The 19,506-nt window shown below is 36.5% G+C and overlaps 1 protein-coding gene across 2 annotated transcripts; it reads right to left on the bottom strand.

Moving 5' to 3' along the window:
• Positions 1,168–18,966, bottom strand: LOC109819614 (CAP-Gly domain-containing linker protein 1). 2 transcript variants are annotated; one of them, XR_002241564.1, is made up of 10 exons: positions 18,792–18,966; positions 18,626–18,667; positions 18,483–18,527; positions 18,334–18,372; positions 18,189–18,242; positions 18,026–18,079; positions 5,278–5,413; positions 2,266–2,319; positions 2,110–2,181; positions 1,438–1,564 (listed from the first exon to the last, which is right to left on the bottom strand). XR_002241564.1 is itself a non-coding variant. In XM_020385391.1 (9 exons), exons 1-9 carry the CDS (start codon positions 18,834–18,836, stop codon positions 1,439–1,441), a joined length of 531 nt encoding a protein of 176 aa, XP_020240980.1. In that variant the 5' UTR covers positions 18,837–18,958; the 3' UTR covers positions 1,168–1,438. The 2 variants fall into 2 exon arrangements, 1 of the variants encoding a protein (XP_020240980.1); XM_020385391.1 differs by lacking the exon at positions 5,278–5,413 and having other exon boundaries at positions 1,168–1,564; positions 18,792–18,958.

The raw sequence follows: 19,506 nt of genomic DNA, 5'->3' as shown, positions 1-19,506 counted from the left end.
GCATTCACTCATTTAAATAGGAGACTACATTCACATGGGTTGGAGAACGGATGTGAATAAATCATCTCACTGTCAAGCACAAAAATCTGTGTTTAGTACCAAGTTCTTCTATATTACTCATATATATGAAAAAAATATAGGAACTTAGTACCAAACACAAATTATATATACATGAGCTACAATCCACTTGAGTGGATAGCAATCATTGTCCACTTAACTTTTTATCCACTCATTTGCGTTAAGATTTGTGCTATCAAGAGATGCACAATTCTAAAAAATGGTCTTCATATATTTCAAGGATCCCAAGGCAAAATCAATGGAGAAAAAATTAGGAGGGCAAGATTCTTTATCCACTCAAGTAAATTGTAGTTCATCTATATATACATCACACAGAAAAACATAGCAAACATAAAGATATAAGCAATTCGAACTTTCAACGAATACCTGACTTTGTGAGGCCTATTTATTTTTTGCTAAACAAAATAAATATTTATAATTAAAGGGTCGGGGCGGGGTTTGGTGAGGGGCGAGCTGGCTAGGCCAAGTCGGGCCATTGGGGGGCTGGGCCTACTTCTTTGGTCTCGGATCTAGATCAAAACGTAGACCAACCCATGAATCACCACCAATATGAGCTGAGTTAGGCCCCGGTCTGATGTGAGCCGGGCCATGTTTAAACCCAAACTGTGCTGGGCTGGTTCAGCCAACGGTTCGAACCAGCCCATGCCCAACCCTATTTGTTAGCACTAACAAAGCCCTGATATCCTTCATCCACTTTTGGACAAAGTGGGGCAGCCGTCAGCAAATTAAAAAAGATGGGCATTTTGATCAGCGTCTCTTTCACCGCGTCCTTTTGATCAGGATTCTTCGGTTAGTAAAGCGCATTTTGCAACCGGATGCCATAATAATGGGACCATGATTTTTGTCGCTAACAAATGACTTGGTACATACGATTGCATCATTAATTTCAAATCTTGAAATAGATCTTTCATCAATGGGATGCAATAATCTAATCAGGAATCATTGTAAGTAGCTGTTGCTCTTTAAGAAAGTATGCATTCATGCAGATAAATCTTAGAGCCTTGGACTCATAATAGCTCTATGCCTCTATACCGTAGAAATAACAAAGCCGTCGAAGCAATTTGAACAAATCGAAGAACGTTGCACACATGAAGAAACCAAGAATAGTGAAAGTATTAGATGAGAAACAAACTATGTTTGTTATTACAGGTACATAGAGGGATATAACCTATTATGTTCACTTTTTTGTTGCCTGATCATGCAGATCAAATATAATGAGCCAATACACCAGCATATACCTCCATTATAAGCATTTCTGAGGGAATTTTACTGAGGATGGGCATAACTTGAGCAGCATATACTGTGAGAGTGCAATATTTTCCTTCATTCTCAAGTTTTGCATGGTAGAAAATCTTTTAGCCTACTGGATAGAGGATTCTCCAGCAGGCAAAGAATCCCCTTTGCTTTCTGATGCAGGACTTTGTGCTTTATCCGAATTATCCTCCTCAATTTCAGACTCCCCAGAATGTTTAGGGGCATCTTGCAGCTGCCAGATAAACATAACACTTAGCAATTCCTTAAAATTTTTGCTCAAGATAACTTAGTTCTTGCTTTTGTTCTTAAAAAAAATGCAAAGACAAGGTAGTCATTTGGTGGTAATAACCATTTGGTCCTCAAGAATAACTAAAATTTCATGGTTTGCTAATGATTTCAAAACCCAAGAACTATAATTTTGCAGCTGAACTGATGAATTCCTAGGTTCCTGAAACATTATTGATTCATAGAAATATTTGTGCCAATATTATATCAAATTTTTATGGGCATGAATTATGCTTAAACAGTAAGAAACCGCTGGTGGTTTCTTTTACTTATATGAATATAATTCTTACCTTGATGCACTTAAGAGAGTCTTTCAGTTATCATTCTTACCTTGATGCCTTAAGAGAGTCTTTCAGTTATCTATCTAAAAAAAAAGTGTCAAATGATCTAAATTTGATTGGCTTTCAATTCACCAGCATAACTTAATGCAGCAGTCTCTTACACAAAGGAAGGTCCAGAGAGAGCAAATCAGAAGGTGAGAAGATTACTTACACCCAAGTTCTTCAAACTATTAGTGACATCTTCCTGTTGCTTCTGGAGAGTGGTTTTCAGTTCTTTAAAGTCCTAAGGGAAGGTACGTGGAAAAACAAAATCATATAAAAGTTTGGAAAACAAAAATAAAATGAGATGAGATATCAGTAGACATACCGATGACAACTGCTCCAATTCACTTTCAAGTTGCTTCTTAAGCCCGGTCATCTCCTGCATGACAAAGCCACATAGGAACTTAGTCCACTATTCAAATTACTAGACATGAATGAAAAAAAAGCTCTTCATATAGCACATTAAATAAGCAGATAACCTAAAATACTAAATAAGGTGACATTTCACCAAATATTGGATGACCTAGTACAATGTTATGAATGATCAAGACCACACACTACGAGTGCAGCCTGCACTGATCAGCTGAGAAGACATGTCCTTTGGATGACTAATGCTGATGCAATAAATACAATAGACTGAGATTCACACAACTTCATAGGTATCTGAAACGCTAATCAAAGTGACTTCTAACTTCAATTTACTACCTATTTTTAATAATTTGATTCATTATGAAAATACCTCCAACTCAACTAGGATAATTGTCTCACCTATGGTTGAAGTACTTCATATTTGAGGACTCCTATGTCCAAACTACAATAATAATAGATGAGTCTTACAAAATTACAAAGACGCATATGAAGTTAGCTAGCGGCCACAAAAGTGCCCAAACTCTTATATGCCATGGTTTTGACAGTATAATTTATTGATGGAACAAATTTTCAAAATAAACCCATTCAAAATTTTAATCCCAAAAATCGACCCACTCCAAACTTTTTTACCAAAATCGACCCACTTTCTCGCCACGTTAGTTTCGTGGCCAAAAAGTGGATCATTTAAAAAAAATTGCGATCCTAATTAGTCCGGGTTGCCAACCCAGACTAAGTACCTCGCTCGCAGCCCTCTCGTGGTTAGGCGGCTAAACAAGTCGGGGTTCGAAATTGAAACACCGACTAATTTGGTGATTGCACAAAATGGTCGGGGTTTCCAACGCCGTCGGGTTGGACATTTTGAAGCGTGAAGTCGAAATGGTCGGGGTTGGGAACCCCAACCATTTAGCAAAGACTCGCAACAAGACCCAACCCGAAAATGGGGGGAGGGACTAAGTCATGAAATAGTCGGGGTTGCCAACCCCGACTATTTCTGGTGGGTCCTCTCCCCCTTATATATACAGACCGAACCCATTTCTTCCCCCATATCGCGATTTTTCTCCTCTCCAACTCCGGTCTTCTCTTGTTCAGCCGCCTTCCCACTTCTCCCAACTCCATTTTGTGGCCGAAATTTGTCGTGAAAGTTTTGCTTAAGATCTCTAGGGTAATTTCTCTTCCTTCTCTCCTCTTTTAACATGTAAAAATATAGGGTTTTCTATCAAAATCCAATTTTTAGGGTTTGAAATTTATTATCAATCACTATATTTGTGGTGGTTCCAATACTTTGTGTTGATTGTTATAATTGAAATTAAACTTCTAGGGCATAGAATGCTCAAATCTAGGGTTTATGACTTTCATTTTGGGGTTTAGGGTTTTTGGTCAAAATTATATGAGATTATTTGCATCTTGGGTTTTCCTCTCTTATTCAACTAGTGTGAACACCGTGCAAAGCACTACATATTTTTTTCTCTGCTACAGTGATCTTAGTTTTAACTGCTACAGTTTTAGGTTTTTTTATTGCTACAATATCCCTGGTGTTTAGGGTTTTTGGTCAAAATTATATGAGATTATTTGCATCTTGGGTTTTCCTCTCTTATTCAACTAGTGTGAACACCGTGCAAAGCACTACATATTTTTTTCTCTGCTACAGTGATCTTGGTTTTAACTGCTACAGTTTTAGGTTTTTTATTGCTACAGTATCCCATGTGCCACAGTGATATTTTTAAAAACAACGGCGCCCATTTTCATGTTTGTTGCTGTGATAATACTACAGTAAATGTTACTGTAGCTGTAGCATGAATAGTGAATCTTGGGTTCTCTCTTTTGTATAGAGGAGTAGATGTCCTGATAAACTTTTTTAAATTTTTTACAATTAAATGATACAATCTTCTTTTGCATAGGTTGAACAATATGATTTTTATTGCTTGCTCTTATGGTGTGAAAATTAATTATGAAATGAATAATATGTCAATGTATGTCGGAGGGGTAACGACGCTGTTAATGATATCGAAATCATATAGTTACTATGACTTGATTAAGGAATTCCACTGAGTTACGAAAATTGACCCACGAGAGTACCGACTAAAAATAATATGCAATTGGCTCATAACTTTGATAGAACGTCCGCAGTTAATATCTCAAACGATCATCATATGAGTATTATGTTTAATTTGAGCAAGTCACAACCAACGGTAGAATTGTTTATTAAAAAATTGTCATATAGTTCGTGCCAAATAATCAAACCTCCAGGAGAATTTTCACGCATGTTAAATTTGGGAGTTGAGTCTGATGGTTTTCTATCTTCTTTGAGTAAAATGAAGCAGACTCAATTTCAGTATCTAAATGCACCAATAACGAGCAAGATAGCATGCAATTTGTGACTAAAAATGTTGAAGAGAATCCGGATTAGCCTGATGAGGCTTATGCCAATAATGAATATGTTGAATACGAAGAATAACCCCATTGACGAGTTTGAAGATGATAGTACAAGATATGTGCATTGGCCAAAGTTCAACTTATAGAAGAGATGATGACGTCCCTTTCATAGAAGAGGTTGATGCTATTCGTGATTTCTAAATAAAAAAGAATGTCAAATTCAAGCAAGTTAAAAGCAATCGCATTTTAGGATCATAAAATACTGCAGTGTTCACACATGTAGCAATCCGATATTAGAGCAAGATCAGAGTGATGCAACTGCCTCTTACATAGCGCGGTTGATTATACAAAAATTAAAGAAGAAGCTTGAACTAACTCCCAGTAATGTAATTGAGAGAGTGCTAGATATGAAATTCATTGAAATATCATATAGTAAAGTATGGAATGCAAGAAGAATTGCGATAACAAAAATATTTGGTAATTAGAAGTCTTACGCGACACTTCATCAATATCTTGATGCAATCAAAAGAAAAAATCTTGTATCTGAATACAAACACATAACCAAAGAGATCAATCCGAGAGTTCATCAATTCACCTCTGTATTTTGGGCATTTGGTCTTTTGATTGAGGGATTGCTTGTTGCTACAGGAGTAGATGTAGATGGTGCTTATTTCCTTTTTGGCCTTCGCAGTTGTGGAGGTCGAAAACATTGAAAATTGAGTGGTTTTTTCCTGCATTCAATTATATATTTTTAATGTGCTGCCTCCTAGGAAAATTATTTTTATATCTGATAGCATGAAAGATATTTCTAAAGCATTGTACAGGAGATTTGGCTCTCATCACCATCACCGCGATTGCTTAAGACACATTAGAGCTAATTTTAAAAAGAGTTTTGACCAGATACATTTACAAAATCTTCTTTGGCAAGTGGGTTGTACACCCAAAACATATATGTATGATCGGATACGGGATCAAATCAAGGTAATATCTCAAGTTGCATATTGCTGGATTGAGAGTAGTTTGGGAAGTGCATATGTCGACCGATGGACGGACACTAAGTATAAAGATGGAGGGAATTGGTTTTGCATGATAACTAATTGTTCTGAAAGCTTCAACGGGGTACTTAAGGGGGCTCGAGCAATGCCCATATTGATCGAATTACAAAGAAGAGGAGAAAGAACGATGAATTCTTTGAGAGGGCTCTAGTAATAGGTTAGAGGGTTTTTCACTGTTTTCGTTGTATTTTCTGAAGTAGAATACTCCTCCTTTTATAGGGGCCAAACACATCATCTCCACCCCTCAAAACTGCCCCTAAGAGATTCTCTCTCAACAACCCACTTCCCACGATTTTCTCTACTAAAAATCGTTGATTTGGTCACCATAAGACCGAGTCTTTAGTTACATCTCCCACTTGACCAAATCAACCAAGTGATATGTCTCTCACTATCCGTGAGATCAGATGTTTCTCATTACCATTACTCTCACTATTCATAGGGAGTAACTTTTATTTCATTATTCATTAAATTTTACTTTGACTTATTTATTCTTAAGTCTCATCAAACTTATATGTTTGATAAAAGCTTCCGCTGGTATTCCTTTTGTCAAAGGATCAGCAATCATATCTGTAGTAGGGATATAAGTCAATTTGACTTCTCTATTTTCTATAATATCTCGAATATAGTGATACTGGATATCAATGTGTTTTCCTTTGGAGCTATTCACGTCACTATTGATTAAGCTAATTGTTGTTTGATTATCAAAATAAATATCAATAGGTCCTTCTAACAAATTAAGATCTAGATCAATCAAAAACCGTCTTATCCAGACAGCATGTGTAGTTGCCGTACTGCAAACTATATATTCAGCTTCTTGCGTATATCTAGTAACACACTCTTGTTTCTTGCTACTCCAAGCAATAGCTCCTCTTTCAAAGATGAATAAGTGTCTCGAAGTGGACTTTCCATCATCTTTATCACCTCCAAAATCAGCATCAGAATAGTTCAAGTGAATCGGCTTGATAAACTAATCTATGAGTCAATGTACTTCTGATACACTTCATAATCCTGGTAACAGCTTCCCAATGTGCTGGTCCTGGATTACTTTGATATCGACTGACTAGACTCACAGCATAAGCTATATCAGGTCTGGTGTATAATATTGCATACATCAAGCTCTCAATTGCTTGAACATAAAGAACATCTAATGGCTTTTGACCCTCTCCAGGGCTTTGTTCTTTACATAATCTCTTTCTCATGACCAACGAAGTTGGTGCCGGATTGGAATTCTTCATTCCAAACCTTTTAAGAACTGATCTTAAATATTTTTTCTTGATTTAAACTTAGCATTCTAGACTTTCTATCTCGAATTATTTGAATTCCAAGAATATATGATGCATCTCTCATTCTAGACTTTCTATCTCGAATTATTTGAATTCCAAGAATATATGATGCATCTCTCATGTCTTTCATCTCAAACTTCTATCTCGAATTATTTGAATTCCAAGAATATATGATGCATCTCTCATGTCTTTCATCTCAAACTTTTTGCTGAGATTTGCCTTGATTTTATTCAACATTTCTATGTCATTTCCAACGAGTAATATATCATCCACATATAATGATAATATAATAAATTTGCTCCCACTTTTCAAGTCATATACACAATTATCTAATTTATTTTGAATAAAACCAAGTTTAGTGACTGCATCATAAAATTTAAGATATCATTGTCTAGATTCTAGAAAACTGTTTTAAACCATATAGAGATTTTATTAAATTGTAAACTTTATGTTCATGTCCTTTCACCTGAAAACCTTCAGGTTGTTGTATATATATCGTTTCCTTCAACTCTCCGTTAAGGAATACAGTTTTAACATCCATTTAGAATAACTCCAAATCAAGATATGTAACAATAACCAAAATAATTTTAATGGATGCAAATTTAACTACAGGAGAATACGTCTCCTGAAAATGTATTTCTGCCTTCTGGTTGTAACCATTGACAACTAATCGTGCTTTAAATTTATCAATAGATCCATAAACACGATATTTCTTTTTAGGCACCCATTTGCATCCTATGGCTTTTTTATTTTTCGGGAGATCACATAATTCACATATCTTTTTTTTCTTTAGAATCAAGTTCTTCTCTCATGGATTCTAGCCATAAAGCTAACTCATGCGATTTCATCACATCAAAGAAGATTAAGGGATCTTGTTCTTCTATATTTGTATCTACCGAAAAACAGGATGGCTGACATGAATACAAATAATAATCATCCATCCATGAAGGTTGTGTCCTTGGCCTTTTGCTGCCTACAACCGGTTGATGAGGTACATTATTTATTTATTTTTCATATGTATTTCATCATTTTAAAGGTTAGGTTCATTCACAATATCAGGGTCATTAGTGGGAACAACATCGTAATAATTATCATTTATTACAGTTAGAGGTTCTGTTTCCTCTCGAACTTGTTCCTCTTCCTCTAGATTCTCTAGAAACGTAGCATCTCTGCTTTCAATGACCCTTTTTTCTTTATTGTAAAACTTATAATCTTTTGGCTTTTCTGAATACCCTATGAACCTACACTTTATTGTTTTAAAATCCAACTTATCTCTTAGTTGACATGGAATGAGAACATGGGCTATAGATCCCCACTTCTTGAGATGACTCAAATTAGGTTTTCTCCCATTCCATAATTCATAAGGTGTAAATACAACTGATTTGGTAGGAATTCTATTTAGAATGTAGTTTACAATTAACAACGTTTCTCTCCAAAAGTTTTTACAGAGACCAGAATGAGACAACATGCATCTAACTACATTCAGCAATGTTCTATTCTTTCTTTCAGCAACATCATTCTGTTGTGGCGTATACGCTTTTGTTGTATGCCTTTTAATTCCATACTGAATACAATAACTCTCAAATTCCTTAAAGTTATATTCCTCACCTCTATCAGTTCTCAAAATTTTGATTTTCATTCCAAGTTGGTTTTTAACTTCTATCTTATATCTCTTAAAGCAGTCAAGAGCTTCTAATGTTCTGGATATAAGATAGACGTGTGCAAACTTGAAATAATCTATAAAAGTAATAACATATTCTTTATTACTATGAGTTTTGACACTCAGGAGACCACAAATATTCGAGTGTATCAACCCTAAAAGTTCATTGGCTCTTTGTCCGCTAATAAAAGGTTTTCTAGTTATTTTACCAGTTAAACAATGTTCACATGGTGGCAATTGAACATTAGATAGCACAGGAAGTAAGTTCATTCTGATAATTTCTTTCATTCTTGAAATACTAACATGTCCTAGTCTAGAATGCCACAATTCAGACTAAGAAATATAACAGGACAGGTAGTTCAAATTTGAAATTTTATTATTAGAATTATTACAAACTACTGGAAGAATGCAAAATTCATGCTCGGGCACATATTTTTCCATAACATACACTTTATTATACTTGCATATAGAAACCCGATTATTATAGAACCTAACTTCCAGTCTTTTCTTCATCAAACTGGGAACAAAGATCAGATTGCGTCGAATTCCTGGCGCATAGAACACATCTTTGAGGACAAGAATAGTCTTCAAGATCCAATCTATACAAACCAATACCTTCTACATCGAGATATGTATTATTTCCCATATAGATTCTCTATTCTCCTTCAGCTCGGTTAATTCTGTGACTCCATTCTTATCATTTGCTATATGTCCAGTCGCATCGGAGTCGATCCACCAACCGCTGATATCCGTCATCACAATATTACATTTCACCACAACGACGAATTCTTTTTTGCTAGTACCCCTTGTTCTGGATGCTTATAACCTCCCTTATTCTCTTGTTTTTCACCTTGTGGACAATTGGACTTGAAATGTCCAAACTTTCCATAATTGTAACAGGCTCTGTAGGGTACTTTCTTTCTCTTGAATTGCAGTGATTTCGGTCCTCGCGGTTGTGGTTTGCTAGGACCAGAATTTTTATAGCTTCCAGTATTATGCCTCTGACGGATATAATTCAGCTCTTGTTGCACCATATTCAGTTTTGGTTCTTTCCTACTGGCTATTAAGTCATGTTCTATCACTAGGTGCATAGGAAGATCAGTGACAGATTTAACGACAGGGTTCATTCTCAATGTGGTGATAGCCAAAAGCAAGGGAAAGGGGAGACCATTTAAAATAGTTACCACTTGCATTCTTTCCGGGATTTCGATCCCAACAGTGAATAAATTCTTAGCCATGACAATCATCTTATTAATACGCTCTACGATATTGTCTCCCTCTTGCATACGACAAGAATTATACTTATGCAAGAGTAGTTGAATGTTAACATCAGAGGCGGTGTCGTATTTCTCTTTTATAGCATTCCACATGTTCATGGAAGTTTTATAAATTTCAAAAACTTTGATTAAGTTATCTTCCATGAACATGAGCATAAGGCTTTTTGCCTTTTTGTCTTTCGACTGCCATTGTTCAAACCCTTTCTTTTCTTTAGGTGTCTATTTATCAGTAAGGGTTAGAACAGTGGTTTCGATTACGTCATCAATATCGTCATGAGTAAGAGCATATCCTGTTTTTCTATGCCACATATCTGCCATTAAATTTGTCAATTTTTTCTAGTTATGATAGAACGGGTTTATCAGTCATTCGGTAAAGAACTAAAACTAAATTCAATATAAATATATACAGACGGTTATAGAATAAAGTTAGGCAAAAATAAATGAATTAAAATGAACCTGACTATTCTGAGTTGATGAAAGAGGCTCCAATTTGAGCAAGATAGTCACTTAGCGGTGTTGATTGAACAAGTAACTCTCTAATCTGAGTTGGTGTAGCTTATATTTGAAAAGAATCCAGTGGATAGAACAAGTAACTCTCTGGTCGGCGTTGAACTGATCAACACTTGTGCAAAGTTTTTTTTAATAACTAGAAATGGCTCTGACTTTAACAAATGAAAAACTGGGTTGTTGAGTGAACGTGGGCCTTATGACTGGGTTTGGTTTTGATTCAACAAATAAAAATGGATGGCCTTGTGCTGAGCGAGGCTGGGTCTTAAAGGGGAGGGCACCACATCAAATTCCTTCACAAAGCAGCGAAAAAAAATCAGATCCAGAACCTAGGCGTCGTCGGTCGAAGCAGCCGAGTCGTCGATCGACCGAAGCAGCAGTCGTCGTTGATCGATCGAAGCAGCAAGGGTCGTAGGTGGCCAAGCTCGTCGTCGTCGTAGAGAGATCTGATGGAGGTCGTCGCGGCTTAGAGACCGAAGCATTCGTCGACAGCAGCAGAGTAGTCGTCGCCGTCGTCGGTGATCTCAACTCCCAGTAGCCGTCTGCTCTGATACCAGTGATCGAATTACAGATAAGAGGAGAAAGAACAACGAATTCTTTGAGGGGGGCTTCGGTAATGGGTTAGAGGGTTTTTCACTGTTTTCGTTGCACTTTCTGAAGTAGAATACTCCTTTTATAGGGGCCAAACCCATCATCTTCATCCCTCAAAACTGCCCCTGAGAGATTCTCTCCCAACAACCCACACTTCCCATGATTCTCTACTGAAAATCGATGATTTAGTCACCATAAGACTGAGTCTTTAGTTACACATACAAGCGTTGGTTGCGAGAACATTTTATAGACTCAATCACTATTGTCAAGCGGCGAGAGGATGGAACAAAGTGGGTGACGTTATTGATACCAAAAAATGAACAGATTGTAAGGTCTCGTGGGCAAGATCAACGAAGATTATTAGATTTGCTGAAGATGAATGGTAGGTTACGGACAAACACTGTCATAATTACATCGTCAATTTACGAGGAACACAATGCGCATGCACTTGTAACATACTGTAATTGCAAAAATTATCAAGTTCACATGTTATAGCGGTTACATCCAAGCAATTTGGGGGTGCAAATATTTCGTATTACACATACGCTTCTGAGTGGTATCAATCAAACCACTATAGAGATTCATACAAACAGTGTTTCGCATTATAGATAGTCGTTACTGGTCATCCTATAACGGGCCACATGTGTTGCCTCCTGAATATAAGAGACAAACCGGACGTCCGCGATCAGTACGCATAAAAGGTACGATGGATGAATGATGAGAAAGAGCTCCAAAGAAAAATAGGTGTGGATATAGCAAACAACCGGGCCATAATAGATCTCATTGTCCTACCAATCCAAATAGATAGCAATTAATGGGTACAATTTATTTAATTTATAAATTTTTTTACTTCCTCTGTAAATCAACGCGTATATATAATTTCTGTAATTTACTTCTAATTCTAATTTCTAATATGTCATAATACTGACATATTTTATCTTCATATGTACAGATATTTACAGTATGGAGACGGCTTTATTAACATATGAAGTCATTTATGACCAAGGTCGACATCAATCTGCGAAGATAGACTCTGAGGAGGTAAATTACATTTATATTATTTTCAATCATTTCAAATTTTTAATGTTCTTACTGTTACTGAACATTTACACTGTTTAATATACGTAGGCCCTGAGTATTACCATTGTTGATCATACTCGTGCATATTCGAGTTGAGATTTGACGGATCCACAGGTTCAATATTATGTTCGTCAAGCAGGATTTTTTAAATGTTCACAAATATAATGGGTAAGACTCGATTGGTCTCTCTTGACGGCATTGATTGAACGATGGAGGTCCGAGACAAATACATTTCACATGCGTCAAGGAGAGTCGACTATTACTCTGCAGGATGTTGGAGTTTTATTTGACCTCAAAGTGGATGAAGATGTTACAGGTACATAGAAGGAAATGAAGATTACCTAAGTAAAACCACAACATCTTGCAGAGTAATAGTCGACTCTCCTTGACGCATGTGAAATGTATTTGTCTCGGACCTCCATCGTTCAATCAATGTCGTCAAGAGAGGCCAATCGAGTCTTACCCATTTTATTTGTGAACATTCAAAAAAGCCTGCTTGACGAACATACTATTGGACCTGTGGATCCTTCAAATCCCAACTCGAATGTGCCCGAGTATGATCAACAATGGTAATACTCAGGGCCTGCGTATATTAAACAGTGTAAATATTCAGTAACAGTAAGAACATTAAAAATTTGAAATGAGTGAAAATAATAAAAATATAATTTACCTCCCTAGAGTCTATCTTCGCAGATCGGTGTCAATCTTGGTCATAAAGGACTTCATATGTCAATAGAGCCGTCTCCATACTGTAAATATCTGTACATATGAAGATAAAATGTGTCAGTATTATGACGTATTAGAAATTAGAATTAGAAGTAAATTATAAAAATTATATATACGCGTTGATTTACAAAGGAAGTAAAAAATATTATAAATTAAATAAATTATACCCATTAATTGCTATCTGCTTGGATTGGTAGGACAATGAGATCTATTATGGCCCGATTGTCTGCAATATCCACACCTACTTTTCTTTGGAGCTCCTTCTCGTCCTTCATCCATCGTACCTTTTATGCGTAATGATCACAGACGTCCGATTTGTCTCTTATATTCAAGAGGTAACACATGCGGTCCATTATAGGATGGCCAGTAATGACTATCTATAATACGATGGAAACACTGTTTGTATGAATCTCTATAGTGGTTTGATTGATACCACTCAGAAGCGTATGTGTAATACGAAATATTTACACCCCCAAATTGCTTGGATGTAACCGCTATAACATGTGAACATGGCAATTTTTGCAATTATGGTACGTTACAAAGTGCATGCGCATTGTATCCCTCGTAAATTGATGATGTAATTATGACAGTGTTTGTCCGTAACCTACCATTCATCTTCAACAAATTTAATAATCTTCGTTGATCTCGCCCGCAAGACACGAGACCCTACAATCTCTTCATTTTTTGGTGTCAATAACGTCACCCACTTTACTCCATCCTCTTGCTGCTTGACAAAATAGTGATTGAGTCTATAAAATATTCTCACAACCAACGCCTGTATGGACATTGCTCGAGCCCCCTTAAGTACCCCGTTGAAACTTTCAGAACAATTAGTTGTCATCATACAAAACCAATTCCCTCCATCTTTATACTTAGTGCTCGCCCACAGGTCGACATATTCACTTCCCAAACTACTCTCAATCCAGTCATGTGCAACTTGAGATGTTGTCTTGATTTGATCCTGTATCCGATCATACACACATGTTTCGGTGTACAACCCACTTGCCAAAAAAAGTTTTGTAAATGTATCTGACCAAAGCTCTTTTTAAAATTAGCTCTAATGGGTCTTAAACAATAGCGGTGATGGTGATAAGAGCCAAATCTCCTGTAAAATGCTTTAGGATTACCTTTCATCCTATCAGAGATAAAAGTAATTTTCCTCGGAGATAACACATTAAAAATATATAATTAAATGCAGGAAAAAAACCACTCTTAATTTTCGATGTTCTCGACCTCCACAACTGCGAAGGCTAAAAAGAAAATAAGTCACCATCTGCATGTACTCTTATAGCAACAAGGAATACACCCTTCTATTTATCATATAAGTGTGTGCCATCAATGCTAAGAACCGACCGGCAAAATTTAAATCTCTCGATCGAAGGACCAAATGCCCAAAATACAGAGATGAATTGATGAACTCCCGAATTGATCTCTCTGGTTATTTGTTTGTATTCAAATCCAGGATTACTTCTTTTGATCGCATCAAGATATTGAGGAAGTGTCGCGTAAGACTTTTTTCCCAATCACCAAATATTTTTATCATCGCAATTCTCCTTGCATTCTATGCTTTACTATATGATATTTCAATGAACTTTGTATCTAACACTCTCTCAATTATATTACCGGGAGTTAGTTCAAGCTTCTTCTTTAATTTTGGCATAATCAACCGCGCTATGTAAGAGGCAGATGCATCACTGTGATCTTGTTCTAATATTAGATTGCTACATGGGTGAACACTGCAATATTCTATGATCCTAAAATGCTCATTATGTTTCTTTCCGGCAAATACATATAACTTTCAAGGACATGCGTAATCAGCTTCATTTGTCTATTCATAAAACAAATTGCATTATAACTTGTGCGATTGCTTTTAACTTACTTGAATTTGACATTCTTTTTTATTTAGTAATCACGAATAGCATCAACCAATTGATCCTTGGTCTCGAATAAATCTTCAACTCTGAAAGGGACGTCATCATCTCTTTTATGAGTTGAACTTTGGCCAATACACATCTTGTACTGTGGAAGAACAAATCCACTCATCATCTTCAAACTCGTCGGGGGATGGTTCTTTATACTCAACACATTCATTATTAGCATAAGCCTCATCAGGCTAATCCAGATTCTCTTCAACATTTTCAGTCACAAATTGCATGCTATCAATTGTGAAAGGGACGTCATCATCTCTTCTACGAGTGGAACTTTGGCCAATGCACATATCTTGTACTGTGGAAGAACGAATCCACTCATCATCTTCAAACTCGTCAGGGGTGGTTCTTCATACTCAACATATTTATTATTAGCATAAGCCTCGTCAGGCCAATCCAGATTCTCTTCAACATCTTCAGTCACAAATTACATGTTATCAATTGTGAAAGGGACGTTGTCATCTCTTCTATGAGTTAAACTTTGGCCAATGCACATATCTTTACTGTGGAAGAACGAATCCATTCATCATCTTCAAACTCATCGGGGGGTGGTTCTTCATACGCAACATATTCATTATTAGCATAAGCCTCATCAGGCCAATCTAGATTCTCTTTAACATATTCAATCACAAATTGCATGCTATCAATTGGTGCACTATTTTGCTCTTCACCTTCAGAGTCGTCGTTTCTTTCATCCTCTTTAATTATTACCCCTCTTAACGGCCTCATATTTTCATAAGGGACGTCACATTGTTCATGATATTTGACGTTCCCCCGAATGAAGGTACACTTAGATATTGAAATTGAGTCCGCTCCATTTCACTCGAAGAAGAAAGAAAACCATCAGACTCAACTCTCAAATGTAACATGCGTGAGAATTCTCCTGGAGGTTTGAATATTTAGCACGAATATATGGTAACTTTTCAATAAACAATTCTACCGTTGGTTGCGACTTGTTCAAATTAAACATAATACTCATATGATGATCGTTTGAGACCTCAACTGCAGACATTCTATCAAAAGTTATGGGTCAATTGCATATTATTTTTAGTCGGTACTCTCGTGAGTTAATTTTCGCAACTCGGTGTAATTCCTTAATCAAGTCAAAGTAACTATATGATTCTGATATCATTAACAACGTCGTTACCCCTTCGACAAACATTGGCATATTATTCATTCCATAATTAATTTTCTCACCATAAGAGCAAGCAATAAAAATCATATTGTTCAACCTATGCAAAAAAAGATTATATAATTTAAATGCTAAAAATTTAAAAAAGTTTATCAGGGCATTGAATAAGAGAGGAAAACCCAAAATGTAAATAATCTCATAATTTTGACCAAAAACCCTGAACCCCAAAATGAAAATACTAAACCCTAGAATTGAGCATTTTATACACTAGAAGTTTAATTTCAATTACATCAATCAACACACAAAGCATTCAAACCACCACAAATATAGTGATCGATATTAATTTTTAAACCCTTGAAATTGGATTTTGATAGAAAACCCTAGATTTTTACATGTTAAAAGAGGAGAGAAGGAAGAAAAATTATCCTAGAGATCTTAAGCAAACTTTTACGACGAATTTCGGCCACGAAATGGAGTTGGAAGAAGTGTGAAGGCGACTGAACAAGAGAGACATGAGTTGGAGGAGAAAAATCGTGATATTGGGAAAGAAATGGGTTCGGTCAGTATATATAAAGAGGAGGGGACCCACCAGAAATAGTCGGGGTTAACAACCCTGACTATTTCATGCCTTAGTCTCTCCCCCATTTTCGAGTTAGGGGTTGTTGCGAGTCTCTTCTAAATGGTCGGGGTTCCCAACCCCGACCATTTCGACTTCGCGCTTCGAAATGGTCGGGGTTGGAACCCCGACCATTTTGTGCAATCACCAAATTAGTCGGGGTTTCGAACCCCGACTTGTTTAGCAGCTAACCACGAGAGGGCTGTGGGCGAGGTCTTAATTAGTCGGGTTGGCAACCCCGACTAATTAGGACCGCGATTTTTTTTAAAACGACCCACTTTCTAGCCACAAACCTAACATGGCGAGAAAGTGTGTCGATTTTGGTAAAAAAGTTTGGAGTGGGTCGATTTTTTGGATTAAAATTTTGAATGAGTTATTTTGAAAATTTGTTCTTTATTGATTGGGGGGGTGCGAGGTAGTTTCAAGAACCAGATATACAACGCATAAAGAAGCCTGAAGTTTGAAGTGTCCATCACCAGAACCAGGCTATTTTCATGTGCTAATGTTTATATTCTAATTTTTTCATGCAAAATAAAAAAAGTGATAAGCAGCCCCAGATGACGACAGTGACAAATTAGCTGGTAAATGGTGCACTTTTCGGAAAGCTTCCCCCAACATGTGCATCTATTTCTGATGTGCGGCATCATACACCTATAATCTAAACCTAAGAGGAAAATTTATGAAATCTTTCCTAGACTATTCAATAATAATAGTTCCTAATGGATGTCATAAAACAGTTTAACAAGCTTTCTTACAAAGCGAATGTCATCATGCAACTTGGAAGTGCACTGGGATAATTCCTAGTGGAGATCTCCTTTTTCTCATTTAAAAAGATTGCACTGAGATAATCCTCAGAACTGACAAAAGTTCTATCAAATATAAAATTATTTTTTAGTCCAAAAATTCCTTTGAACATAACATTTCACCTCCTGGATTATCCAGGGTTCCCAACAAAATTGGATTCGAATAACACTTAGAATCATGAGAACCCATGTAGTTCAGGTTCAAACTCAAGATCATAACTAAATCTAATAAGCAGTACATTGAGCCACGGCCAAAAGGATCTATACAAAAGACACTAAAATAATCCAATCCAAATCCGAATGGTTAGATCAACAAAACGAACCAGATTCTGCAAATGCTGGTGTTCCAGAGTTCCCATGCTCCACCAAGCCCTATCCCTTAACAAAATCCTGCTAAATTTAGTTTCAAATACTTCCTCCACTAGGAGAAAAATGAGATAGTTCCAGAATAAATTAAAATTGGCGAAATTTTAGGAAACATTTGATTGGCAGGGTTCAACATCTTAAAAACGGGTAAGTAAAGAAATAAGTGGTATTTTCAATTCCAGAATTGCTTGTAATCGCAATCACTATCACAAGCTAAATGTGGGAAGTTCACCAATTCTTAGCAAATAAGCCATAAAAACTTTACTCAGACAGCATCATTTACTTGAATTGATTCCTAAAGAACGTTGAAATAACTTACATCCTTGTATGACTTCAGCTGTGTGTCCACCAGTGATCTCCAGCTTTGGACATTCTGCAATCAATAATAAATTACAAAACCAACTTTTCTTTGACACCAATGAACGTTCTTAAACAATAATAAATTACCAAAGCAGGTTGATCAAGAAAATCAGCAGACTTACCTGCTTCAACCCTTGAATCCTAGACAGCAACTCCGACTGCGACTCATCTAAATCCTGTCAGAAAATGTTGCTTATTAAAAATACTTTCGGAAAACTACAAACACAAAATAAACGAGTATAGACAACACTTATATCATTGTCTAACCTTGATCCTCGCTCCGATTGGCTGCACACCCTCCTCCTTCTGAAATCAAGGAAAGATAACTCTCAGACTATCCAATAAACTAATCGTATTTGGTAAAAATCGTATCATAATCAATCTTGAATAATAAGTGCAAGGTTTTTATATCATACCGGTGAATTGGAAAAAGGAGATGATTCCTGCACTTCATTCTCTTGCTGAAATAAAACAATAGCAAGAAAAAAGAAGCATAAGATCTTCAAATTTCTCCAGAAAATACCTTAAGATACAAATAAACCCTAAACCTTCAATTGACCTTGATCTTTGTTCCTGAATCCTGTAGCTCCTCATTCTTCTCCTGCAATACCACGAATAAGCACAAAATAAATAGTTTTTTTTATCAACCAAGAAGCGATTTTGATTGCAAGAATCAAAGATCGTCAAGAGAATAGAGCGATCTCAAGGAATCAATCCGACATTACCGGCGACTGTTTGAGAGGGGAGGCCGCAGGATCTGAATCCGCCATTAGAGATCGAGATTGAGTTCTAGGGTTAGGGTTTGAATGAAAACAAGAGTGGGCGAGATTTCAAATGAAGCGAAAACGACGAGATCTGAGCGGGCAAGCAAAGTAAAACTGGGGTTAACTTATAAATTTATATTATCTCTGCTCTTTTGAGCACTGCCCGCTGTCCTCAGTCGAGTGACCCTCAACAGCCGGTTTCTTCTCGAAGCTTCAAAGTTAAAATGCGAACTACTGACGGCTGTTACCGGTCATTATGCAGGTGAGGTCGACCCACTAGAGTCTAGAGATTAGAACAGGTCATCCAACGGTTCGATTATTTACCTGTATGCTGTTAAAGCTAATACAGCAAACAACGGTCAGTTTACCTGCTGATTACACGTGGCAATGAATGATTCGTTCAATGTTCTGTTCCGTTGTTGTACTTGTTACAGCAACATGAACAACTCATCACCGTTCACCAGTTTACACCCGCTCTCCTTATAATAATAATAATATTATTATTATTTTGGAAACGCAGTTTACACCTACTCTCACCATACCAATGTTAATTTGTTAGAGAAATTGAAAAAAAGACTCTTTTTCAAAATTCTATCTGCAAAATCGATCTTTTTTATTTAATAATCAAAATCGACCTCTTTTTTATAACATCATCAAGTCTCATTAGAAAAAAGAG

Source organism: Asparagus officinalis, chromosome 8 (genome assembly GCF_001876935.1).
Source record: "Asparagus officinalis chromosome 8, Aspof.V1, whole genome shotgun sequence".
Lineage (NCBI taxonomy): Eukaryota > Viridiplantae > Streptophyta > Magnoliopsida > Asparagales > Asparagaceae > Asparagus > Asparagus officinalis.
This window is presented reverse-complemented; position numbering and strand designations above follow the sequence as displayed.